Here is a 26,032-nt window from a genome sequence, read left to right as displayed (position 1 = left end):
CCTGCCCCCTCTAACTTTTGTCTGGTGTCTTCCTCTACTCAGCCTCCGGACCCCGTCATGATCTACGGTGCCTGCAGGTTGCCCCTGACACCACCCTTGCCGCCGACTTCCCTGGCCGTGACCGTCACGCTGAGGTCGCCCGCGACGTTGATGGTGACCTCGACCTTGCCGCCCTTGGACACGCCCCTGACGGCGGCCTCGGCAAGCGGTGAGCCAATCTTCCAAATCTTCTCGCGCTTCTCCTCCTCTTCCTCCTCCTCAAAGTCAGAGTCGTCCTCGTCCTCGGGAACGTCCTCGACCCGGGCCTTGGGCTCGGGCTTGGTCACCTTGATGTGAGTGCCACCCTCGACAACCTTGACCAGGACATCGCCGCCTTCAGCAGGGGCAGCAATGTGGACAGTTCGGCGGGCGGGGACTGCCGTCTCGGCTTGCATGATCGGGGTGAAGACATCCTCGCCCTCGGCGTTGACGGTAACAACACCGATGGCGTTGGAGATGTGCTTGACAGTGGTGACGGCGGGGTGGGTGGACTGCTCGATATCGGCAGCGTCGTACTCCTGGATCAGCGAGGCCTGGAGGGCAGCACCGCGAGCCTGCAGCTCAGAGGGGTTGATGGCAGCCGTGCTGGTGGCGGGGGCGAGGATCACGGTCGACTCGGGGAAGATGGACTGGAAGTTGGTGGCAATTCGGGGGGTGTGGGAGGTACCGCCGCACATGATGACCTCGTCGACGTCCAGAACATCCAGCTCGGCCTTCTTGACGACGCTCTCGACCAGGCGGTTGAAGCCCTCAAAGACCTTGCGGCCAACCATCTCGTACCGTGTCCTGTTGACGGTGGCGGAGAAGTCGAATCCGTCGGCCAAGCTCTCGACGCTGAACTGGGCGTTGGTACCCAAGCTCAGGGCCTTCTTGGTGGCCTCGGCCTCGAGGCGGAGCTTGGCCAAGCTCCTGGCGTTGTTTCGCGGGTCGACGTTGTGCTTCTTCTGGAACTCCTTGGCAAAGTACTCCATCAAGGCCTGGTCGAGGTGAACACCGGCAAACTCGTAGTCGTGGGCAGTGGCCAGGATCGTGTACATGCCGCCTCTTGAGGCAACAACGGCAACGTCGGAGCGGGTGCCGCCCAAATCGGCGACGACAATGATTTTGTCCTCGGTCTTGGCCTCGGCGCGGGCGTCGTAGGCCAGGATGGCGGCAATGGGGTCGGCGATGAGCTGCAGGACCTCGAGCTCGGCATCGTTGGCGGCCTTGATCAGGGCCTCGCGCTGCTTCTCGGTGAAGTTGGTGGGGACGGTTATGACGGCAGAGGTGACCTTCTTGCCCAGGTACTCGGAGGCGGCGGTGACGAGACGTCGCAGATATCGGGTGGCAGCCTCGGAGACTGTGATGACTGAGGGTTCATCGTCCTCGCCAGCCTTGTCCTTGACGGTGAAGGCAACCTCGCCCGAGACCTCCTGGGGGTGGGCAGCAGCGTGACAGTGTGTGGGGTCGATTGACTTGAACCTGGAGGCAACGGAAAATGGTCAGCACTGCGTCTTGATCTTGAAGCCGTCGCTGCTCTCTCCTCAGGAGAGCTTTTCATATCGTTGCTGGCAGATGGCGGTCGTACTCTTGGCCGAGGAAATCCTTGAAGAAGGCAATGGTGTTGGTCGGGTTGCGAACCAAGAAGCTCTTCGCCTGGGTACCATAGTACTCGTCGCCGTCGACGTAGGAGAGAACCGTGGGGATCTGTCGGTCTGTGATGGAGCGGGGTGTCAGCCGAAGAAAGGAGTAGAAAAAAATAGAGGGAAGTCTACGATCTCGGGATCGGAGTTGACGGTTGTGAAACTGCTGTTCCGCAAGATGTTTCCCTCGGCCCCCAACTGCATGCTCATGAAGAGCCACGCCGTTTCCGCTCATAGACAAGAAGGAATCGAAACATACCACCGTCCTCGTTGGCGATGACCTCGGCCTTGTCATCGACGGTAAAGGCAATGGAGCTGTTGGAGTTGCCAAAGGTGATGCCGATGGCGACCCGGTCACCGGGCTCGACCCCGGACTTGACGCCGTTGCTCTCAGACATTGGGTCGGATCTTGTGATTTATGGTGAGACCTGGCTTCGAGAGGCAAACTTCGACTGCAAGGAATGGGAAAACGACGCTGGACTTTTGCTGCTGCGACGGTCAATTCGCAAGCAAAAAAAAGATTGTGAGAGTTGCGAAGTGGGTTGGAGACTTCTCTCTGGTGGAGGGGCTGCTTTTTTCCTCCTAACAAAAAATTTCGAGCAGAAAAAAAAAAGAGACCCAGCCAGACGGGTTCCAGTCCAGGTGGCGGCTACAGCCACCCGGGCGCGGCGATAGAAGACCGCCAATCAGACGCGCCCCTCCAAGGCAGGCAACCTTATCGCCTATCCGTCCAATCGATGCCCATGGTCGGCAGCTCCAAAAATTCAAACCGACTTCCTCGAGGCAACGCAAGGCTGAGCCTGAGCATTGTTTCTGTTCCTCAGAATCCCGATAAAGTCTCTGCATCACAACATGTCTTCAGAATCAATATTCGTCCTGCCGGGCGATCGCATCGACGCCTCGCTGATACCCTCACATGATAAGAAGCCTCTCCGTCTGGGCCCTGGTCTGCGGCATGTCCCTCCCAGCGATCTCGTGCCGACGCTGGCTGGCCAACTGGTGACAGACCGACAGAAGAACGCCATCCGTGTAGAGACGGCAAATGGCAGGGTGAGATTTGGCCGTTTCCTTGACCCTTTCTGTCTCAGTGTCGATGCGATCGTTGTGGTGCTTGTTCAACGGCTAACGCTCCAGCCTGGCGATATCATCGAACAGTACATACCGCGCGTAGGCGAGCTCGTCATTGGCACCGTCAATAAATCCGCCCAAGAAGTCTACTTCGTCAGCCTCTCCGACTACACCGCTCCCGCCCTCCTCCCTCAGCTCTCGTTCGAGTCCGCCACGAAGAAGACGCGCCCCATCCTGCTCCCCGGAGCGCTGGTTTACGCCCGCGTTACGCTCGCCACCAAGCACATGGACGCCGAGCTCGAGTGTGTTTCGGCTTCAACGGGCAAAGCCGATGGCCTTGGGCCGCTGGTTGGAGGCATGCTGTTCAAGATATCGCTCGGCATGGCCCGCCTCCTGATGATGCCCAAGAAGGCGCAGCAGGGCAGGCTTGTGGTTTTCGATGAGCTTGCCGACGCCGGCGTCCAGTTCGAGACGGCGACTGGCAGAAACGGCAGGCTATGGGTGGACAGTGACAGCACCAAGGCCATTATTGCCGTCGGCAGAGCCATTCAGGAAACAGACGAAAAGTCACTTGGCGTGGACGAACAGAGAAGGCTGGTCAAGAGGTTAATCAAAGAATTGAGTTGAAGCGAACGAAAGGGGGAGAGAAAGAGAGATAAAGACATCAAATGTTCGCAGTATACCTACGGAGTACTTGCGGACGGCTTTCTTCGGCAGGCCATCTGCTCATGTTGAATATACCCATCACGCGTTGTTTGTTCCTTTGGGGTCGCATATTTGCCTGCCCACTCAGGTAGGTAGATTGAAAGAGAGGACGGAAATAGAAGAAGGAAACAACGCCTTCTGAAGCCCGTCCCCGCGTGATGTATTTTTATCCATTAACCAGAAAGGGGCGTGCTCATCCGTGTTACTATACAAAAGACTAAAGTAAGGTGAAACGCCTCACCAGAAATATCCAAGCGCTCGCTGAAGCTTAAATGCCCTTTCCTCGGTGAAACTCTGTACCATATGTGCCCATTGAGGTAATGACAGATTGTGCCCGAAATGGAATATAAAATCGCACAGCAAAAATACCTGCTAGGATGGAAGAAAAATATCATGATGCGAGAACAAAGCAGCGATGATTGGGCCCGCTTTCCCCAAGGGTCACTCGCTTTATTGAGCTGAGAACGCCAGCTGTGCTTTCAAGGTTGCCACTGAATGAAGCGCCGTCGCAAATGAGCCTTGAAATTGCTTCCCATGCTGCAATAGCACAAAACTCGTGATGATTCCGAAGCGTCATGATGTGTCGCAGGTACATAACCCCGTATCCTTGATGGCGCATAGCGGTGGAAGAGAAGCCTCTATGCGTCTTCGCCGACCCTCACACTTAGATCTCCTTCCTCCTTGTATTGGAAACCTCCGTCTCCACTCGCCTTCTCGCTTCGACCGCCCCATTATGTTGCCCTCGTTGTTCAGACTCCGTCCAGGTCCATGTCGACCTCAATCGGCTCCGGAAGCTGCTGCTGTTCGATATTGTGTATCTTGATCATGTGTCGCTTCCAGTTATCCTTTCTAGGGAAAGCCTTGCCTCCTGCTCTGGAGTAGTCGCATCCAACAACAGAGCAATGGAATTTCTTCTTTTTCTCGTGCCGGTCATTGATGTGCCTCTGCAGATGGGTCTTGGTGCCAAATCCTTTGCCGCAGCCAGCATAAGGGCACTTGTGGTCTTTGCTATGATATCGCTGATGATGCCTGTGGCGAGAGAGGACAAAAGGTTAGTACAAGTCTCAAGACACACTGGATGGAAAGGGCGCGTCATACTTGAGTTTATGTGGTTGATCAAAAGACTGGTTACAACCCGGCTCATCGCATCGGTAGACACCAGTCCTGGGGGAGTGGCTGCCGGCGCCAGATTGTGGCGACGCGCTGTGTCGGAAATCAGAACTTCCCATGGACTCGGGGGAGGGGGTATCTAATTGAGTCGAGGGCGTGTTCTGTGATGAAACATCGGTAAAGGAAGGGCCGGGGAGTGGGGTGGAATGATCGGAGGGGTAGCTCGGATGCCGGCCGTCTGGGGCTGCCAAGCTGTGGTCGTGGTTCGGAGGGAGAGGTGCTTCTAGCATAGCGACGTCGCCATTGTCGGGGTGGGAGTGGGCTTGATGGTTTCTGGTAGAGCTGGTGTCAATGTCGGTGTTGGTGTTGATGATGTGATCAGGACTGAGTCCTGTATGGCTGGTTGCGCCTGGCGATTGTATAGTGAATATCGGCTGAGGCTGAGGCTGCGTTTCGGGAGGTGTCGGGGAAGGGGACGGCATAGCCGATGACTCCTGCGCCGGGAACGCGACCGGGTCGCTCGTCGACGCCTTGTGGAAGGCCTCGTAGAGTTGGTGCTCGGTCCTATGCCAGACCTCGGTTTCCGTAGAGGCGGGCATGATGTCCATGGGATTTACGGTTCCAGGAGCAGCGATAGGCGGCGAGGGAGACTTTCGGAACTGGTGATATGCCGGGAACGGGGGTGACTCCGGAGGCGTGGCCTTGGAGGAGGGCTCCGGTGCATTACTGGCGGGCGGACTGACTGGCGCCAGGCTTGCTCCAGGCGCGGCTTCAGCGTTGGGAGGGTGATGTGAGGGCGAGCGTGAAAGGGGCAGGGAGGCAGCCGATATGTTTGTGGGAGACTCGACTCGGTCACCCGTGGTTATAAGAGTATGGAGCGGAGTGGCACCGTCAAGGTGTGATGATGCGGCCCCTTCTGGGATGGTTGTCCGTGAGATGGTAGAGCCTATGGTTGCGTCTCTGGCCGTCTTGCGGCGGAAGATTTGCATCATGTTCTGGCGAAGAGAGCTGGATCGAGAAGAGGGTGGCTGGACGGGCAAGTCAAGCGCCGCGTCTGGCTGTGTAACCATGCCAAAGGCCTCGGATGGGATATGGGGGCTGTAGTAGTCGGCGCTGGTTCCCTTGAGCACGCCGGGCTGGTAATCGTCTGCTATCGGCGGCGCGAACTCGCCATCGTCGCATCCCAGCAGCGGAAACGGCTGGGCCTTGACCCGGTGTTCTTCAGCAATGTTGCTGTCGACGAGCCCGGGATCCCCAGGCTGCAGATACGCCGCGCTGAGGGGGTAAGAATAGCCATTGTTGACGCCGCCGTCGATGGGAGCTTCCCAATTGCCATAATCAGCGCTTCCTCCATCTCCGTCTCCCCCGCGCGTCAACTCGCCCTTGTGCTTATACGAGTCGCTCGACGATAGTCGTTTTGGAGGTGTGTTTGCTCCGCCAGAAGCGCTGCTGCCATGGCCAGCGTGGGGAGCAATGCCTGCCTCGGTATCGAACGCTGGATGCGACTGGCCTCTCCGGCGACGTCTGAGATAGAGAAAGCACGGATAAAGGCAGATGGCCAGCAGTGCAACCGCAACAACCACACCGATCGTGATTCCAGCAATCGCACCGCCACCTAGGTGTCGCTTTTGTAGATGCAGACCACTGTGGATCGCCCTGGTATCGAGGTTGTTCCCAATGGCAGTCTCCTGAGCACTTCGATTCCCATACTCATTCCCGACCAAATCTATATGCGTGTCCACGCCGATGCTGCTGCTGCTGCTGCTCCCACCGCCGAGCGTCAGCCCGCGCAACGCCTCGAAGCTCCTCGCCAGGACATGAGTCGCTATTCCGCCTGCAGTCCTCACATGGTCGCTGATGAAATTCGTGTCGGTCGTGACAGCTCCCGTGGCGATGGAGCTGGACGAAGCCATTGCTCCTGGCTGCCTGAGGTCGCCGCTCCGGTTCTGTCTCGCTCAGTCGTCGGTCGCTGTCGCTCTCGAGTAGTGCGGGAGGCCGCCAACGGCCGAGGGAAAAAAAAAAAAAAAGACGGGTATCTCGCCCGCGTGCAGGGATCGTCAGTGTTGAGAGACGAATGCTCCAGGGCCTTCTTCTTCGAATTGTCAAGAAATCCTCATGATGGAGAGGCAGAGGCTGGAGAGCAAAAAGAGGACCTGATTATTCACACTAGCAAGTCAAAGGATGAGAAAGGCAAAGAACGACGGAGTTGCTGCCCGGCTTGGTACAAGTAAAAGTAGAGTCAGCAGGGCCTTCCTTCGCTCCTTCTCTGGCACTTGCAGCTAATACCCAGCACAAGCACTTGCCACGGCACGGGAAGGTGGACACAGGCCTGAGCAGTTGGTGGAAAAGATGCGGCAAGTGCGTAGCGCTACACAAGCATCGCTGCGCACGCATGGGCGAGATGTGCACGCGTAACTAACCTGGAGAGACAAGGCGGCGGATATTTCGATGTTCGCTAGATCACCCAGTCCGGAGCACTCGAGGGGCTCAGGGATATGTGTACCCAGGTAATCGCAGAGACCGTGTTCCAAGTACGAACGACGCTTTTGTCTGAAAGAATCAATGGCCAGTGAGCCGACGGATTGGCGTTCAACTTGGCTAGGTAGGTATCTATGTGCTGCTCAAGATCATTCGTGTTGAAAATTGGTAGAATGGAGGTTGTTGCTGTGAGGTCCCTTGGTACTACCTAGTAGCCGCTACTGTACAATACGGAGTACCTGTACGTGTAGTTCGTGGGCCCGATCTCATTATTACAGAGATGAACGTTCCAAAAAGAACTTGGAAGCTTGTGGGGATACATCAGTCCTGCCGGGCCGTGCAATTGTGGCACCAGCTAATGACGAGCTACTAGTAACAGTTATTTAATTTAGCACAGATGCCAAGTCGCTGGCAGCTGGTGCCAATCTCTCCGTCAACTGATGATGATTCCCCCCCCACTCACTGCTCGGCGCTTAGAACCCAAGGTTGCAGTGCCAGAGAAACCGGCCCCGAAGCTCGACATTCTATAATTGGCATACTGTCACGTCACGTCCTTTGTCTGATTCCGACTCCAACCAACGATGCGAAAGGCGAAAGGGAAGCAGGCTGGTAAAATGCCAAGCCACTCGATGCTTCGTAGTTATATCAAGCTCATCAGTTGGTTCCAAATTGCCTAGGTAGGCGGTACATATGGTGCCCGAAGGTAGGTGTAAGTTTCGCAAGCGAGTCTCGCCCCCTATAATACCGACCGACATGACCTCGACAGCTCCGTGCAACTCCCTATTCGCCGCCAACGCTTGCTTGCTGCATCCCTTGTCTGACCACAAGAAGTCCCTTACGGTCTAAGTCGGCACGATTCAGCCATGATCCTGCCCGCAGACAGCTGCAGTTGGCATCTTGTCCTACCACGGCGGCCAATGGCAGCGACACTTGTCCCGTCAGTACCGACGGCGCTGAGAGAGGGCATTTGGCTCGATGCATTCGACGTCTGTGGCAGTCTGTAATCCGATCCGGTTGGTTTACAGAGATGCAACATGTCGATTACAGATGTCGCTATGACTAATTATTACTTGACACATTGTTACCTTATGCAGCATTCGTCACCTAAACTGGGTAGGTATCACTCCAAAAGGCACTTGATGATCAGCATGCTCCAGAAACAAGTACAGGTATGGAGCAAGAGAAGCATTAATCTGCAACTAGGTACCGGAAACCCAAAATCAGCCTTGCTGTCTGCCAACCCTCTTCGTTCAAGAGTCGGTATCACCTTTTTCTGCGAGATTTGCCACATATTATTGCCGGCTCTCTTCATCAACTCGGCTGCTATATTCTGGCACCCTTTCCTGGAGAAGCCGCTACAGAAGCACCTCCTTTGATGCCGCCGCGGGTAACCGGGCCACTTCAACAGCCCGAAGCCAACCTTTCTTCTCAATTTCGATTTTGTTCTCTATTTCCTGGCAGGTGGCATTCCAATCTCCCGTCTGCTACTCGGATAGTACTACTACCTTGTTTATATCTTCACATGCTGCTAAGCTACGCGCGGCGACTTTCTTCAACAAAGAGCTAGCGCTCTCCCCGCGTTGCCGAATACGGCAACCCTATCTATACCTACATACTTCGTTTTTCACACAAACGGAGTCCGGGTTGCTCGTCGCAACTACTAGCATCGTACAGTACATATGTATTCCCGTCGACTTTCTTCATTCAGCAGCATGGGGGAATGCATGCATACCTTAGGTGCACATACACTCACTCAACTACTAGGTCCCTCGGTAGTAGTAGTAGGTAGATGCTCGCTCCAGCGCGGAATACGGGATTCTAGAGTACCTAGGTACCTTATCATGGCAATGGTCCAGGTAGCGAGCGACATTGCTTAGTGGTGATTTGTTCAAGGGGAGGTACTACCTAGGCAGGTAGGCACATGAATCGTCAAAAAAGAGCACATTCTCCATCTTCATGAGGTGCACAAGGTACCTCCTAAGCAAGCTCGGAACTCCTTCCAGCGAGCTCAGCATGGCTTTAACAATCTTGTACATGATACACACTGGAGACCCCGTCCACGGTACGAAAACGCAGAGCCGTGGAGAAGCCGAGAACACCATACGTGCACACTGTCTGCAGCGGTTGGTTCGCATCTTATGCCTCAATCCAGCGCGCGGGTCTTCCATCAGCCCGCAAGTCTAGCCACTTTTCATCGTCAACAAAGGAGGCCTTGAACCTCGTACCATGATGTACGAACCACTACATACTCGCTGAAATAACAATCTGCTTCGGGCTCCGTAATTCAGGAGAAAGAGACAAGGTATGGATCAGTATCACTGCTAGGTATCAAGGAGACATGCTGAATCAAAAGGTATCCGTAGCGTTAAGAAGAGCTCGCCTATCTGCAAACTCGATACGAGCTATCCACAAGAAGGGCAACCAAGGAGCGAGAGGCCTCTTTTGCGTCTTCGATTCAAGCCGCATCACAAGCGTTGCGACAACTCTACTTGAATTTCTCTAGCCGCAATGGCCCGCTCATTGATCTTCGTACGCTGCCAGTAGTAGCATCTAACAAGCAGGTCCGTCTCTCAAACCGTTGATGGACGATGGACGTGTGCAACGACACCCTCTGACCTCCATTGCCTCCTGTGCTATTCCATTAGTATACTAACAAAACACTCCAATCCTTCTTAGATTCCACAACCATATTGTCGACACCCAACCTCTCACGCTCGGTCCTTTCATAACCCGGCGCCATGAAATCCTCGGCCAGTCAACAAACATCCCACAGCAGCGCAGACCCGTGGACCAAAAAAAGAACAGTCTCCTCATGGTCAGAGTAGTGACACAGTAGAAAGTCTAGGGCAGATGAACAAGGCGGCGATGCCCGTGAGCATCTGCCCAGAGCTGCGTGGCGTATTTGGTGCGTCGGCATCCTTTGGCTTGGCGATAGTTCATGCGGACGTGCATGACAATGATCTCCGCCTGTCTCGCTCGAGTGATGGCTACGTTGAGTCTTTGTGGGTCATCCATGAAGCCGACTGATGTCGTTCTCACCATGTCGAGGAACACCACGTCGGCCTGGTTGCCCTGCGCCTTGTCCACGGTCAGGACCTGGACACGGGCCTGCCATTCCACCGGCCACTGCTTGACCTCTGCCTGGTATTCTCGATAAGCGGTGCTATAGGGTGTCTGTATCATGATGATTCCGGGAGCTCCAGAGACGCTCTGAAATTTTGAGTCTCCCAGCAGACACTTGGCTTGCTCAGTCACCCACTTGTGCTGCTTGGGATTCCAGAAGCTGCTCCGGTGGTTCTGCTCAGCGCTGCTGGCAAAGCTCACCACGAGCCGGTTCTCCTGCAAGTTCCCATAGCCCAAGAGCTTCTCCAAGTGCTCCTTCAGGTACGCAGTGCTTGGAGGATACATACTCTCCTCGTCGTGGCCCGAGATCATCTCTCCATCGTAGAACATGGCCGACGGGAGGCGATGTAGGTTGCCATAGGCGCGGTTGTTGACCAACAGCTTGTGGTCGAGAGCATCGGCAGCGACCGCTCGCGCCATTGTGCTTAGTCGCAGCTGTTCGGTATAGGGATTGAACTTGAGCCCCTTCATCTCGGCATTTTTCGCGGAGCCGCAGTCGTTCACGAAGGGGCGCGTCTGCTTCACATCGCCCGTGAAGATCCAGGCCACAGGATCATAGTACGCCAAGGGAATCAGTGTAGTCAGCTCGCGCGCATGCGGTGCCTCGTCCACAATACAATCTCGGGGTGGAAGAAATGGGAAAAGCTGCCAGAGGCGGCTACAGGAGTGGTGGCAACGAAATCAGCGCCAGCGAGTACGTCGCGGTATAAGCCGGTGACGAAGCGACGAAGGAGTCTCCAATCCTCGCTACCGAGGACGTCTTCGGTTTCGATTCGATCCAGTAGCTTCGTGAGGCCAGGATATCCATCGTGCTTGTTCCTCTCGTAATGATCCCACGCTGCCTCATCAAGACTAGGGGCCCGCGTGTCATCTCTCTCCAACTTGGCGTGACGGGTGATGCCCGCTGTTGTCAGGAAGCTTTTGGTGAAATCTGCAGCCGCATCGCTCCCTTCACGTTTCTGGCCACCTTGCTGGTTCAAGCGATCGGAATGACGCATCTCATATGGCCACCCATGCATTCTGATGATGCGCAAGTCGAGCCCTGCTTCTCTGCACAGACTGTGGTACCTATCGGCAGCGTCCGATACCGTTTTGTTGATGTCGACCAGGAAGAGGATCTGATGACGAACCTTCTTGGTGCCATATGTAAAGTGCGATTGGATGAGCGCCGAAATAACCATATTCCATTCGGTTTTACCAGCACCAGGGCACCCATTCACAAAGTAGAGGCCGTTCCTGATGTGGCCGAGACCCTCATGCGCAGCCAGATGGTCACCGTTAAAGTCGGCAAATTTCTGAACGAGAACGGGAGAAACTTTGTGCGCGGGGTTGTGCGGCTCCGCAAGTTGTCGATACTTGGTAAGGAGATTGATGATCTCGGGGTCCTCGGGCTGAAATTGCTGCAACATGTCGAACGCAAGTTTCGAACGGTGGGAAGGCCCCTTCTTCCCGGACCTCTTGGGCGCCACAAAGAAACGCAACGCATCTAGTTCGGCTTCGAAAGTTTGGCTCGTCACCTCCCAGCGAATCGAGATGTTGATCTGGTTGTCCTCATCGAATATGCAATCAGAAATGTTATCCAAGGATCCATCGACCTGCAGGTGTGCCATGATATCCAGCTCGGTCTGTTCGCCGTCGTCGGTTCTCTGGCAGCGTGGGACTTCGACCTTGAAGGCGGCGAGTTTCTGCAAACGGCTTCCTTCAAGCTCGGCAACATTCTCAAAAGGGTTCTCAAGGCGCGTAGCAGGGAGATGATAGAGGGTAAACACGCCCTGAGGCAACTCGACACTTTCCTTGATGTCAACGGTAAACCTGTCGGTCGCCGTCGGGAAAATCGTGTTTGCGGTAGATGAGGGGCTCTTCGCCATCAGCAGCCAGGAGGTTGTGAAGGACGTCTGGCATCCGGGGATGGGAGCAACAATCCATGCTGGATACGTATCTCCCCTAGCGTTGAGCTTCTTGAGCTGTGACAATTCATTCTCCATCTCGATGAGAGTGCCCTGCTCCAGTCGACGGACAAACTCCTCTTGCGAGGGAAACTTGACGACGGGCTGTTGCATCTGTAGCCAGGCGGTCTTTCGTTAGCATCACCGACTACACAGGGTAGTAATACGCGTCAACTGTTCGCTGTGAGGTTGTCTCTTGCCTTTGTAGAACCCGCAAGGCTCTCGAAATCCGGCTTAATGACCATGGTGGCCTGCGTAAAAGCTGCGGGATACTCAAAAGTCCACAAGGGCAAATCGAAGGTCATTTGCAAGAGACTCCAATCCCGAGTGCAAGAGAAGCTTGCTCAGATGGTCAAGTATAGGTGTGCGGCTGCACATATAACGAGCCAGACGTGGCGCCTTAACCCTAGGAAGGCACGCGAGATTCACAGGAGAGAGAAGAGCCAACGGTCTGGCGATACGGTAAGGTGCATAGGCTCTGAGGAAAGAGGAAGGCTTCCGTGCGAGTCTCCTTGAATGAAAGGAACGCCTCAACAAGCAGTAGTCAGGAGAACAAAGAAGAAAGACGACGGAAGCACTCTGAGGCGAACGATGGATCAGTTGAGTGGTTCTCTCAAGAAATTGTTGTGGTGAAAGGGGGGTGGTGTTGGAAGGAAGAGGGGAGGGAACCGGAGGAAAGAGCATGAAGTCGCAGTTACAGCCCTCCTGGTCAGCTGACTTTGGCAGACAGTCTTGAAGCGAACAATATCACGATCAGAACAATGCCTACGTGCTTGCCAGCTGCAGGAAATAGAGCTGGAGTTTTAGCGGTCAGTTGGCGAATGAATATCTGGCGCCCGCCGGAGGCTGATCATCGATAGGCGAATCTGGGCCGGGTAATTACCTTGCGTAGACTGTGATATATTGGATGTCTGAGGTACCTTGAATAAGAGAATCTTTCAGGTGCTGTTGAATGAACGACGAGTTTCTTAACTGTCCCTACCTGACTAGACAGCATCGTTGAATGGGATGCATTAGGGAACGATATATGAGGGCAGCATTGGATTACCTCAGCTTCAGTGGTGAATTACAGACGAGCCCGTCGAGCACCAAGAGACCAGACAGTTGATGATAAGTCAGAGGACATGTTGAAATTCTACCTGCATGTCCGTCAAGATTCTGGCTGATTCTCATATCTACATCTCAAAGAGAGAGCATGGGCTAGCTCTCGACGCCGTTGATAGCATACAAGCTTCGTACCTTATCTTTAGACGTGGCTTTCACTCTGCCGCTGCGAGAGATGAGATACGTCATACTCTATTTGCAGGTACGTATCTTCTTTGATATCTCCCACTCAAAGAGCATCATATGACCAGAGCAATGCTGCAGTTGCTTCAAGCCTCCGAGTCCAGTGCTGCAAAGTCTGCACAATGAATGCAGCATTACATCAGCACATCCCGGAATATGCAAGGCAAAACATGGGAGGTCGTTCGTCCATGACAGGCATGATGCCCCCTAATTATGTGAGGTCAACAACGGCGCTACGTCTATGACGAGTATTCTGAGACCTCCCCCATGGGTATGCCAATTGAACGACATCCTCGCCCATCTCAGGCGATGACTGCACCATTGAAGGGGCTTGCGAGCCCGCGTAGTCCTCAGAAGGTCCGCCGTCAGATTCGTCGACACTCAGCACGCTGTCGGCCAGAGGCTGGTATCGCGTCATTCCATCTTGCTGAAGGAGCCAGTCTTCCAGATGCCGATACAGCACCTGAACGGTATTTGGAGGAAATGCGTTGCCGATTTGTCTCCTGATGCAAGTCTTCGTCCCTATAAACCTGTGGTACTTTGGAAACCCCTGGATGCAAGCATACTCGCGAATGGTCAGGTCCCTTGATCCATCCGGATAGTAGACCTCGTTGCCTCCAGTTGTGATTGTGCCTGCCAGCCGGCTCGGATCAAGCGGTGCTCGAGGCGGTCGGTGGTATTTGACGCTGTCCAGGTTGTGCAAGTCGTCGCCAAGGCGAATGGAGCCAACCGCTTTCTCAATGGTCGTCCATGGCTGTAAGCCTCCGGCACCGTTCTCGGAATGAGTAGGCTTCGGGAAAGGAGGCAGCTTCTCCCCCGGCGCAGCCGCAAGTATAATGAGGCGTTTCCGATCCTGTGCCGATCCCCAAGTGCATAGTCGAACCACTTTCCATCGCACAGAGTATCCAAGTTGGGTGTAGTCTCCGATCAGGGCCCTGAGGTAGTGATGATGCCGCTCATGCGTTATTCCAAACGTTTGTTCAAGCGTGATTAGGCGTGGCCGTAGCTTAGAAATCAAAGATAGGCACCCAAAGAGCGCAAAGATGTTGGTATCGTCGTGGACTGACTGATGCGTGTGTGCCGGCGAGAAGTATTGACAGGGCGGCGAAAGATGCAACACGTCGACCCTCATCAGCCGGTCATTTGTGTCCCGAATAAACTCGTCAACAGACTTACTAAATAGTTCGGTGTCGCGAAAGTTGGCCTGGTATGTTTGCTAGACATCGGCCCACTTGTCAACGGCATACTGGACCTTGAAGCCAGAGCTCTGCGCGCCACGAGATACGCCCCCCGCCCCGCAGAAGGAGTCGAAGAGTGTATACTTCTGTCCTATCTGTCTGCTGCCTGTAGGGTGAGCCGTGTCCACAAAGGAGGACTTCGATTCCAAGTCAATAATAATACTTGACTCTCTGGGAGGCCACGACCCTCCCTTGATGCGTCCCCCCCGCCACTGGTTGCAAAGTCCCTCCTCTGATACACGATATCTCGACACTGGAACGTCATCTGCATAAACACGCTCGAGAACTTCTTCTTCTGGCCTGGTAGCCCGACTCTGGCGTTGCACAGTAAAGTATATCGTAAATCTCCAGCGGCAGACTAGCTTGCCATGGTTTTCAGCCAGCCCCTGTTGCGCCTGCTCATTCTGGATACGCAGACCAATGTCTTCTCCGTTGTAACAATGCTCTGGATAGATCGCGTTGGTTATGACAAGTTCTCTTTTCTTGACGATAGAGGTGGTGGGAACATCGATGAGGACTGGGGGCAGCTCTTGTCCATCGTTTCGTCTCTGAACGTGGAGTATCATGCACAACTCATTGATCTTCTTCGGCAATTTGCCCGATAGTTTTCTGGTCCGCACAAACGGAATTCCACGGATTTTGCAGTCACCCTGTTGGTCGCTCGCGATGACCTTGATCTGAACAAAGTCGATGTTATAACTCCCGAGCTCCACATGTTCCACCTGGATCAGGTCACCACGAGAGAGCTGAGCCCCCGAGCGAGGTTCGCGGAATTTTGCTAGGGACACTTCCCCTGGACCAATCGAACCGTGTGTACCATCCTCTAATTCGTGCCCGGTGAGGTCGATGATTTCGTGTCCAAACAACTCCATCAGCTCTTCCGCTTCTTGATTGTCCTCCTCATCGTCGGCGCGGCCAAGTGTAGCCGATGACGAGGCTCTCGATCTGTCCTCAGAAGCGACATCTCGCGACGTCAAATACTGCACTTCCTCGTCACCGTGGGAGTCTATTATCATCCGAGAGAGCATTTTGTGGAGGTAGGGTGAAGCGTCCTGATGCAGTCCGACGTATCAGCAGATGATAAATGCCAAGCAAGGCTTTGTGGATGAAGAAGAGAGTGAGAAATAAGGAGAGGTTTTCAAATTCGTGGGCCAACTGCAGCACTTCAACGTTAAGCATAGGGGTGAGGCGATGATGAAGAATTGGAACGCACCAGTGATTGCCCAGTGATCCAATTGTCGCGGTAAGGCAAGGGAATGATGCGAGCCGGTACCGCCAAACTGAGAAGCACCCGTGATAGTGTGCACCAAAAAGGTGAGATGAAGCCGAAAGGTGCGTCAACAACAGGGAGACTTGAGTCGGATGCTGCCAGCCGCCCGTGGGTGGCAACGACGTACCTATGCAGAGCACTCGTTCCTTTGGCTCGGCTACCCTATAGGAGCGGATTAGGACAACGAGGAATATGAAGGAACCCGCTTTAATGAGCTGCCTTGCAACCACGGGACATTGTCTATAGTATTTACATGACAGTCAATTATACGGTTGAGAGACAATCACTGTTGGCCTAAGTGCAGAGTAGCTGCTGAGTGTCCGCGAATGACGCCGTTGCAAGATCTGTCTCCTTGTCCTGCACCGCATCTTTCAGATGGCTCAAGGGAGTATAAGCCACTATCAAGATACTAAATAGAGGTTAGCATTGATGCGTTCACCGTGTCACAGCATTGCTGGATACGACCTTGATAAGGAAGCAAATGCAGGTCCAGTGAGAAACCCCTCTTTGGAGGATATACTTGGGGCGTTCTACAGCTGTTGCCGTGGTGATGCAAAAAAGAAGTAGAAGAATAAGTAGAAGAAAATTAGTTGCTTCATGAACCTTCAATTACATGATACCTCAATATCCGTTGTTTTCTCAGTGACATGGAGCGGGCATGCACGATGGACCCGATGGTCTGTCGTTATCACGTAGACCTTTGTACGTAGGGACTTGAGACGCATACCTTAGTAATCTACGAGTACCTAGGTACCTACCTACCTAGAGTTTAGTCCGTAGAAGAGGCCTCGAAGCTTGTTCTACAGGTACTTCTAGTTGGATGTACCTCTACTCACAACCAAGCCCATTTAAACCCTGGCAAGTGCTAAGCCCGGAAACGCGGATCACTGCGTCCAAGTCGCGCGTTAGAGTTTGAAGTAGCACTTGGATGCTGCAGGTACTGAGTACTTCTCAAGAGCGACTACACTTCGCTGGAGCTCCAAGTTGAAAGTTCCAAGTTGCATGCTGCTGTGACTGCAATTTTCGGCCTCGCTTTCTCCACGGACTATATTGTTCACTTGTTTCTTTTGCTTTCGCACATTTCTTCGTCTGACACACAACATTGTTCTCGTGAGCCTGGTTATTCCGTCTTCTCTTCGGTGCTCGAGTCTCGCACTTTGCCAAGTGCCAGGTTGCGCAACCTTCTGTCCTCACTGAGCGTGCGCGAGGGGCAAGTACCGAGTACCTACCTCTCTCGCCCTTGTACGGCCCTTTTCCTCCCAGCCAGGCCCACATTAATCTTTTCTGTTCGCGACCTCTCTTCGCTCTTTCGTGGTCAACTTCACCTCCTTCCAACTTTCTTTCTTCATCTTCTCCTCTTGCCTTCCCTTCCCGCAACGCAGTTACACTCCTTCTTGTGCTCCACCATATCTGGCATCAAACAGACAGCAACAGACCGTGTCAAGCAAGCGGCGTTTTGCCTCTCCCGCTGCATCTTGATGAGGCTTCTGGCCATGGTATTTCGCTACAATGGCAGACATCAACGAGGTGCTGGGGAAGTGGTACGAAGAATTCCAGCGAATTCCTGCCGAAGTCCATCTTCTGTGTCCACGGGTTAGCGCCGACGACGACGAAGACTACAAGAGCCTTGAGGATCCCGACTCGAGCATATCGGCCGAAGAAAAGCAAAGTCGCATCGAACAGAGCAAGAAGCGGATCGAGATTACCTACTGGAACAGTCTGATATTCGGCTTTGACAAACAGGAGGCTGGTAGATGGCTGGAGGAATTTACTGGGAGGCTTGATAAATGCCTCAAGTCTTGTCCAGAATGTGTCCTCAACTGGCATATGAAGCGCAGGCATCACCTCCAGGTTTTCTCAGAGTGAGGCGCTCCACGTCCCCACGTTCGAAACACATACATTTGCTGACATTTTGCCGTAGGCGGTGGAATGAAGAAGCTGTTGCGCAGATTCAGGACATGCTTGTTAACATCGACGTCAACCGAATCGACCACAACCTCACCTGGGCGAAGCAGTTCATCGAGAAGATCGAAAAGTCTGGCGCCGTGTTCAAAAAGTCGCAATTTGGCGAGCACCTCACCGAAGTCCACGTCACTGTCTATGAGGCTTTGTGCTGTGTGGCCTATCTGGCGAATGCGGAGCAAAGGGCCATCTTCCAATATGTCTTCATGCGTTTGCAAGGAAAGACGTACCTTAAGCTTGGGACTAAGGATCCTCTACCCGGCATGACCTACTTCCTGTTTGACCAGAAGAACGAGGACCGCCGTAGATGGGCGGCAGAAAACTGGAAGAACATTGATAGCGGTGGCATGACGGAGGATCAGTTTGACTGGGCTGTCAGCGATGGCTTGGTCAGCGCCATCGACGACATTAGCAAGAAGGATCTGTCCTCAGCAACTAGCGAGATCTACCTCGAGATCGAGCGGTTCTGGCAAGGATTTGAGGCTATCCTCAGGACTCTTAATGACGACATCATCCTCAGCCGTCTGCGCAGCCTCGAGATTCCGCAAGGCAGCTTCAACATCTACGATTTGCTATTTCGGCATATCCAATTCTGTCGCTCGGAAGGTGTGCTGGTTGTCGCCATCAGAGTCCTTAGTGGCTTGTTGAAGAAGTCGCCAAAGGCTTTTTGGGATGTTGTTGGCGATGCTCGGCCAAACGTCATTGCCGATCTGCTCTTTGGCAGCCCCGTCTACAAGACTCTGCTGCGCCAGTCCCTAGAGGAATGCTGGTCTGTTGTCGACCCCGGATCACAATTTGCTCCATTTCCCACCTCATGGATCCAGCCTTGGCTTCAGTCCCTCAGCCGCGATCGCAGGTATGACGCCTGTGAAGTTTTGATGCATACGCTCTTCGAGACGCTCGCAAAGGACGCTAGCATCGGCGAACCCGGTCAAGCCGCTTGTGTTCGCGCTGGCTTTGACGCGTTGAGCTTCACTATGAAGTCGTTCCTCGACCCCGAGACGCTTATCACGTCGGGAAGTACCCATCTCTACGCCAGCGCTGCCTCAAGTCTTGTCGTTAAACATCTCGGCCTTATTCTGTCAAGCATTAAGCCAACTGGACGAAATGGAGAGATTGAAGGTTGGACTACGTTCAAGGTGGCTGAGGCTGCCAATGAGGTCATGGTGGCTGCGATGAAGCTGGATATGAAGCTCCTATCCGAGGAGTACCAAGCCATTCACGCCAATAAGCAACTCCAAACCGCCATTATTAGAAACTCTGAAGCGTTCTGGGAAGGAGTTTTGGAGATGTTTGATACTTCATCCAACCAGGTCGCCGTTGCGAAGGATATCTTTGTGTCGTTGGCGCCGCTCGTAGCCGTGGAACAGATCAGGCCTCGCAAAGCCGACGACAAGCTTGAAGAGTCCGCCAAGACTTTCAACAAGGCGCTCGGCGACACTGCAGATGTGCTGGCGCGGATTCTCGGCCGCATATCAGAGCTCGACGTAATGGATTTAAACGACTTGTTCGCTGACCGACTGCCTTTCCAAGTCACCACAGCCTTGTCCGTCCATGAGAATTCGGATCTTGCCGAGGCTTCAGCGGAGATTCTGAAGAATTGGACTGGGGAGCTCTCCCGGAGCGGTGCACTGGAACAGATGACGCAGCACCATCCAGATCAGACACTTGCGTCGATCGTTTGGTCTTTGGAACGCATCCTACGGCCGCCGTTTCCTTGGGGACCGGTCAAACCCTTGCTGAACATGAGCCGTGATGTCCTCAGAGGCCTGGCAGATCCGTCTACGGGAGTTCTTCGAGTCAGAACTCTGGACTCCAAGTCAGTCGCTACTGTTCTGCGCTGGTGGAATGAGCAGTGGCGCTTTGTCTCCAAGGCCTGTCTCAATATCGAGACGTGGTCCTTCTACATCTCGAATGTTATCATGACGGAATTCTGCCGAGAGATCATGGAACTGGCCGAAGCCCTCATTGCCGAGGATGGCCTGCTCACTTCTGCGACAGCGCTTGGTCGGAGCGAGAAAGACATGATGATCAGGATCCTTGCTCCCGCAAAGGACAATTTCCGTGGAATGGAAAACATGATTCGGCTCAAAGATCGCTGGCTCGTTGATGTTACGGTCCGCGTCCTGTGCAAGATTCTCAAACGGCTTCAAGAAAACGGCCTCGAGATTAACGCAGCGTCTCGCAAGCTCATTACAGATGCCTGCCTGCCAACCGCCACTCCGGGCAAGTACGTACGGTCTACGAATCTGACCGATCAACAGCGTGCAGAGCTTCTACAAGCCCTGGGCCAGACCGTTGAGGAGGTGCAGATCTATCAACAGGGACTGAGCGCACAGCAACGCCAGGAGCAAGCACTCAAGGACAAAACCAAAAAGCAAAGCAAGCTTGATGCTTGGTCAAAGTCTGCAACCGCAGCTGCATCATCATCTGCTACCACCACAGGCACCGGCACGCCATCCAAACTTGGTCGCTCCAACCGAGATGATGTGTTGGAGTTTAGCAGATCGGTTGAGAATCCCCTGCTGAAGCAGATTGAGGCCCGTCAGGCCAAGGCAAAGGCTGCTAGACTTCCCGACCAAAAAGCTATCACGGCACTAAAGGAAAGCAGGCAGAGGGAAAAGCTGGAAAAGGCGAAGCGAGATGCCGAGGCCATCGCGCGAGCCAGGCAGCTTCGAGGGGAGTTTGTCAGAGGCGAAGGCTCTGGCATGCAAGGCCTCGGCCTGACCGGCAAGGATCACTCGAGAAGCGAGATCATGGTCAACAGCTCTGAAGAGGAGTCCGAGGCCGATAGCGATGGCTCGGACGCCGACAATCAACTTGCCGCCCTTAGCACGGGAGGCCAGAAGTCCTTGACCGAGGCCGAAAAGCGCCGCCAGCAGGCTCTGCGAGACAAGATACGGCAACCGGTCAAGAAGGTTAGACAGCAGCGCTCGGTCAAGGAGATGCGAGCGCGGCTCATTCCCCCCATGGATCGGCTTCACAACACCATCCTCGCTTGGGACATCTTCCACGCCGGCAACGACCCGCCCAACGGCCCCAAACCCTCTGAGGTGGCCACCAAGTACGCCGACCCCAGATCGTATCAGGAGACGTTCTTCCCGTTGCTTGCGTCTGAGGCCTGGCGCTCGTTTGTGACGTCTAAAGATGAGATAACGGCCCAGTCGTTTGGCATGAAGATAGCCAGCCGCGCGAGCGTCGACAGCTATCTGGAAGTGACGTTTACAATGCCCGTAGCCCCCCATAGGGATCGTGGTATCTATGAGGGCGACATTCTCCTTGTGTCCGAGGCGGAAAATCCCCTGGTGGATGGATCCGCAAAGCACTGCCTGGCTCGGGTCCATCGTATCACTTATAAAAAAGATACCGTTGAGGTGACGTATCGCGTAGCTTCTCGTAATAATCCTCTCTCGCCCAACCTGACCCCTGGCGTCACCATTTACGGTGTGAAAATCACCAACATGGCGACTATAGAGAGAGAGTATGCCGCCCTCGAGAGTCTGCAGTACTACGATCTCATGGACGAGATCCTAAAGGCTGAACCATCGCCCATTCTGCGCTACGGAGAAGAGCGCGTAACCAGCTACATGGAGAATTGGGCTCTGAACCGAGGCCAGGCCCTCGCCGTACTCGGCGCACAAGAGAACGATGGCTTCACTTTGATCCAAGGGTAAGCACAGTATCAGGGGTTCACGGAACTGCCCTACTCGTCTTGTCCATCTCATGATCGTTTCCTTTTTCTTCGTTTCGTCTTGCTATGTTTTGCATCACGGTACTGACCCTTTTTCGTCTTTTGCTTTCTAGCCCTCCTGGTACAGGAAAGACCAAGACCATTGTAGCAATGGTGGGCGCTTTGTTGTCAGAACAGCTTGCACAAGTTTCTCTGACTGGAGCAGGGGTTCCTCTTGGGACACCAATGAAGCCTACCGGTGCCCCCACGGGCAACCAGGCTCGGTCAAAGAAGCTTCTCGTTTGCGCGCCGAGTAACGCTGCTGTCGATGAGTTGGTCCTTCGATTAAAGGGCGGCATCAAAACGGTCAATGGCAAAGACCGAACTATCAACGTCCTCCGCCTTGGAAGAAGCGAGGCCATTAACGCCGCAGTCAAGGACGTCACCCTGGATGAGATGGTCAAAGCCCGCCTTGAGGGGGATACAACCAAGGACAAGGCAAAGGCGGATAGAGATAAGCTTCACGAAGAAGCCGCCCAGATAAAGGAGCAACTGGCGCAACTCAGGCCAAGGCTGGAAGAGTCTCGCAACCACGATGACCGGTCGTTGCACAACTCCCTCTCGAGGCAGTTTGACGAGCTGAAACGAAAGCAAATGCAGATCGGAAAGCAGATTGATGCCAACAAGGACAGCGGTAACTCGATAGCTCGCGAGATGGAGCTACGCCGCCGACAGATTCAGCAGGAGATCCTCAACTCTGCCCACGTCCTGTGCGCGACGCTCAGCGGAAGTGGACATGAAATGTTTCGCAACCTGGACGTCGAATTTGAGACGGTCATCATCGACGAGGCAGCCCAGTGCGTGGAACTTAGCGCCTTGATCCCCCTCAAGTACGGCTGCTGCAAGTGCATCCTCGTCGGTGACCCTAAGCAATTACCTCCTACGGTCCTGTCCCAGTCTGCGGCACGGTTTGGCTACGACCAGAGTTTGTTCGTGCGGATGCAGCAAAACCACCCAAAGTCGGTTCACTTGCTAGACATGCAGTACCGAATGCACCCGGAGATCAGTTCCTTTCCCAGCAGGGAATTTTACGAGTCTCAACTACGGGATGGCCAAGATATGCTGCGGCTTCGCCAGGCTCCCTGGCATAAAGACGCTCTATTTGCCCCTTACCGGTTCTTCGACGTGGAAGGTGTGCAAGAAAGGGGCAGAAAGGGCCAGTCGCTGGTCAATACAAAGGAGCTGGAGGTGGCGCTGCAGATGTACGAAAGATTCAGCAGGGATTACCGTGACTGCGACCTGACACGGAAGATTGGCATCATTACACCGTACAAGGCGCAACTACACGAGCTGCGGTCTCGCTTCCAGGCTCGGTATGGCGAAAACATCACCAACATCATCGAGTTCAACACAACGGACGCCTTCCAGGGACGAGAGTGCGAAATTATCATCTTCTCCTGCGTTCGAGCAAGTTCCACTGGCGGCATTGGTTTCATGACGGATATTCGCCGTATGAATGTCGGCCTGACGCGTGCGAAGTCATCGCTGTGGATCCTGGGCGACTCGCGAGCTCTTGTCCAGGGAGAGTTCTGGCGCAAGTTGATTGAGGATGCGCAAGGACGAGACCGCTATACAAAGGGCGATATTCTCTCCTTGTTTCGACGCCCACTTGAGAAGGCCAAGCCAGACGCATATGCCGCATCGTCTATGCCAGAACCAGACCCTGCACCTCAACCCTCCCAGCAGATGGATATTGCCATGAGGGACGCACCTCGCAATGAGGCTACAGATGCAGCCCCAAGCGCCAGTGGCCATGGAAACCCGGGCTCAACAGCATCATCCGGCCTCGATACCGTCATGCCGCGCTCGAGCGGGCCTCCAGTAATCCATACTTCCGCCGGTACGGAGGCGAAAAAGCGGCCGCTAGAATCCCCCGAATCGAATCAGACCGTAACGAAGAGAGTGAGTAGCAACACATAACCAAGGAGTGAAAAACGTTAACTTGGCCATAGATTGCGAATGACAGCTCGCGGCCGAACAGTGGCCTCATGGGTAAGTTTGGTCAGAGGCCGAAGCCCATCAAACCCGCGACCGACCCGTCCGCGATGTCGTTACTCGGAATGGTGCCCCCGGAACGGCCTCCGCCGGTTATCAATCCTGCTCCTGCAGCAGTTCCAATGCAAATGCCACCAACTGGTCCTGCTGCGGCGACTGGCAATGTGAGTAATGGTTGACGAACAGTTCGAAACAACCTGGCGCTTGCTAACTAGGGAGACACAGGCGAATGCCCAGATACCACAGGGCCCACGAAAGAAGAAGAAGCCAAACCCGTTTCTCCCGAAGCGAAGGTGACGGGAATCAACTTTCTCTTGCCCTCTTTCCCCATCTTTTTCTTTTCCCTTTTCTTTTCTTCTTTATTTTCCATAAACTTGTTTGGTAATTAGCAGGAAGATTAGAGAGGGCATTGCTAGACGTTGAAGACGGATCCAGGCCAGGTGGACGACAGGTTCCACAAACGGCATGGCAAGTGGCCGCCCTCTTGAGAGCTGGTGACCCAACTTGCCAAGTATTATCCATCACATTTGCTGGTTATTCCATTTTTTTCTATTTTCTGTTCTTCCATAGTATTTTCTTGTTTCCCCTCCTGTCTAAGGGGGAAAGAATCGTACAAAAGGGAAGGCACCAGCCCATGAGGCATACGGTTACCTAGTAGTATAAGATGCCTTTCCGGGTGTTGTACTACTATGTGAACTAACGAAAGTGGAAGCAAGGATACAGAAGATAGAGATGGAAAGGAAAAGGGACAACAATGGTCTTGGCTAGGTATGGGGGAACGAGGCGGTCTACATCGACCGCAACGAGTCACCACACTGCAGCTTTCTCTTGCTCTCAATCGTATCGATATCTAGGTTCTGCAGAAGAGCTGCGAGCTCCGTACCCTTGGGAGTCTAGTTTCTCTTACACTGATCCATGAAGATGAAGAGCAAGAGCGGGGCTTACCAAGATAATTGCTTGCATGAGAGATCAGCATGGAAGAAGATTTGTTCGGCGAGACGGATGAAGACGAGATGAGACGTATACGTTTTTCGATATTAGACAAGCTCTGGCGTACTTGGAGATTTGATGGGATGAGTATGATATACCGCTTGGCCAGTTTGCTGCATGGTTCGCATGACGCAGACGTATGAGTCCCCGGAGGCATATCACATACCCGCTGCTCACGGCGATCCGTATCTGGAAACAGCCATCTTTTGGTAGCGCATGGGTCTGGCACCAGTGTCTATAAAGATTGGTACGTTGGATGCATCGGTGCTTAGGTATCGTCACGTCACATATCATGAAGACAGGTAGGGGCCTCTTGCTGATCCAGGCACCTCAGCAACTTGTCGGCCGGTGGAAAACAAACGTCTATGATATGAGCTCTGGGTGATGCTACTCGATGCGATACTACTGCTACTTCATAACAAAGGATGTTGTCGCGAAGCAAGTAAAATGGGGAACCGAACAGTCTGGGGCAAACACACGCTGAACGAGCCATGTTCGGCTTTCCAGCCGGGGAGTTGACCAGACGTCCAGTGCATGTATTGTATGTAGACCCAGGATTTAGGCCACCGAGCGGCTGCAGCGAGAGGCAAAATTCGATTGCCGAGTCGCGGTGGAGAAGCTCATGGCGATCAGCATGTTAGTTGGGGAAAGACGAGCCAAAGGAGTTCGCAGAGCCGGCGCTTGCGGCATTGCACTAATCAGAGACACGGAGGAACTTGCGCGGGTTGCTGGTGGTTATTGGACGAACTTTGGAGGACCTTGCCGGATCTTGTCTTGGCTGCCGTGTCAGGGATGGGATTGCGCGCAGCTTGGAAATGTCTTCGGCGATAACAAGAGGATTCCAGCGGACGAAGGATCGTCTAGGAAGAACGAAAGAGCAAAGCGGTAGCGGTAATGCCAATCCTGTTCGTTGGATTTCTGTATCGTGGGTCGTCCGTCTTCGTGTTGAAGATTGGACTTGTTGGCGTCAAGCCATGCTCGTACAGGATAGACGTACTGTACTGTACGAAGCCTCGCCCAGGCGTCAATTCTTCTGCCTACCAAGTCAGCTAGTCAGAGCATGCATGCACCGTACAATGAAACGGCGCCGATTTGCAAGCTGAAACGATTTTTCCCATTGCGAGCCTGCGGGAGATGTTCATTCATGGGCAGATATTTTGTTTGAAATTGCAAGTTTATGGGCTTGTGTGACTGGGGGGGAAAGGGCGAAAGGGCGCCAGATCAGCGGGTGGCGCTGATTACTAGATGGTCTCTGAGCTGCGGAAGGTGCAGCTAACTGTATGCACAACTCGCGAGGTACGACTGCCGAATTGAAACCCCGGCTGGCTTACTAAAGATTTTCAGCTCGGGCAGGTATCGCAGGCTTCAACTCTCCTCCTCCTTCTTCTCCCTTCCATGCAACAGCTGCTACAGTACCTATTCGTCTAGATCCTTCGATTTGGCCTCACCCGGCCAACGTCCTCGCTTCG

The 26,032-nt window shown here is 53.9% G+C and overlaps 6 protein-coding genes across 6 annotated transcripts; 2 read left to right on the top strand and 4 right to left on the bottom strand.

The window, feature by feature from the left end:
- Nucleotides 1-62: 62 nt before the first annotated feature.
- CCMA1212_004927 (Ribosome-associated complex subunit SSZ1) lies at nucleotides 63-2,069 on the bottom strand (the record flags this gene model as incomplete). Its single annotated transcript, XM_073702210.1, has 3 exons — nucleotides 1,921-2,069; nucleotides 1,607-1,733; nucleotides 63-1,500 (listed from the first exon to the last, which is right to left on the bottom strand). The coding sequence occupies exons 1-3, from the start codon at nucleotides 2,057-2,059 to the stop codon at nucleotides 63-65; spliced, it is 1,704 nt and encodes a 567-aa protein (XP_073559295.1). The 5' UTR covers nucleotides 2,060-2,069.
- Nucleotides 2,070-2,513: 444 nt separating this feature from the next.
- On the top strand, nucleotides 2,514-3,356 carry CCMA1212_004926 (Exosome complex component RRP40; the record flags this gene model as incomplete). The annotated part of the gene is made up of 1 exon (XM_073702209.1): nucleotides 2,514-3,356. The coding sequence occupies one exon, from the start codon at nucleotides 2,514-2,516 to the stop codon at nucleotides 3,354-3,356; it is 843 nt and encodes a 280-aa protein (XP_073559296.1).
- An 827-nt stretch (nucleotides 3,357-4,183) lies between these two features.
- CCMA1212_004925 (uncharacterized protein) lies at nucleotides 4,184-6,457 on the bottom strand (the record flags this gene model as incomplete). The annotated part of the gene is made up of 2 exons (XM_073702208.1): nucleotides 4,184-4,463; nucleotides 4,533-6,457. The coding sequence occupies 2 exons, from the start codon at nucleotides 6,455-6,457 to the stop codon at nucleotides 4,184-4,186; spliced, it is 2,205 nt and encodes a 734-aa protein (XP_073559297.1).
- A 3,406-nt stretch (nucleotides 6,458-9,863) lies between these two features.
- On the bottom strand, nucleotides 9,864-12,205 carry CCMA1212_004924 (Helicase sen1; the record flags this gene model as incomplete). The annotated part of the gene is made up of 2 exons (XM_073702207.1): nucleotides 9,864-10,790; nucleotides 10,844-12,205. 2 exons carry the CDS (start codon nucleotides 12,203-12,205, stop codon nucleotides 9,864-9,866), a joined length of 2,289 nt encoding a protein of 762 aa, XP_073559298.1.
- Nucleotides 12,206-13,589: 1,384 nt separating this feature from the next.
- On the bottom strand, nucleotides 13,590-15,644 carry CCMA1212_004923 (Modification methylase XorII; the record flags this gene model as incomplete). Its single annotated transcript, XM_073702206.1, has 2 exons — nucleotides 13,590-14,553; nucleotides 14,611-15,644. The coding sequence occupies 2 exons, from the start codon at nucleotides 15,642-15,644 to the stop codon at nucleotides 13,590-13,592; spliced, it is 1,998 nt and encodes a 665-aa protein (XP_073559299.1).
- A 1,751-nt stretch (nucleotides 15,645-17,395) lies between these two features.
- Nucleotides 17,396-23,870, top strand: CCMA1212_004922 (Helicase SEN1; the record flags this gene model as incomplete). Its single annotated transcript, XM_073702205.1, has 5 exons — nucleotides 17,396-17,748; nucleotides 17,808-21,518; nucleotides 21,653-23,480; nucleotides 23,531-23,737; nucleotides 23,799-23,870. The coding sequence occupies 5 exons, from the start codon at nucleotides 17,396-17,398 to the stop codon at nucleotides 23,868-23,870; spliced, it is 6,171 nt and encodes a 2,056-aa protein (XP_073559300.1).
- Between the last annotated feature and the right edge of the window lie 2,162 nt (nucleotides 23,871-26,032).

This window comes from Trichoderma ghanense (genome assembly GCF_004382785.1).
Source record: "Trichoderma ghanense strain CCMA-1212 chromosome Unknown scaffold_4, whole genome shotgun sequence".
Lineage (NCBI taxonomy): Eukaryota > Fungi > Ascomycota > Sordariomycetes > Hypocreales > Hypocreaceae > Trichoderma > Trichoderma ghanense.
The sequence above is the reverse complement of the archived record's forward strand: the minus strand, read 5'-3'. Positions and strand labels throughout refer to the sequence as shown.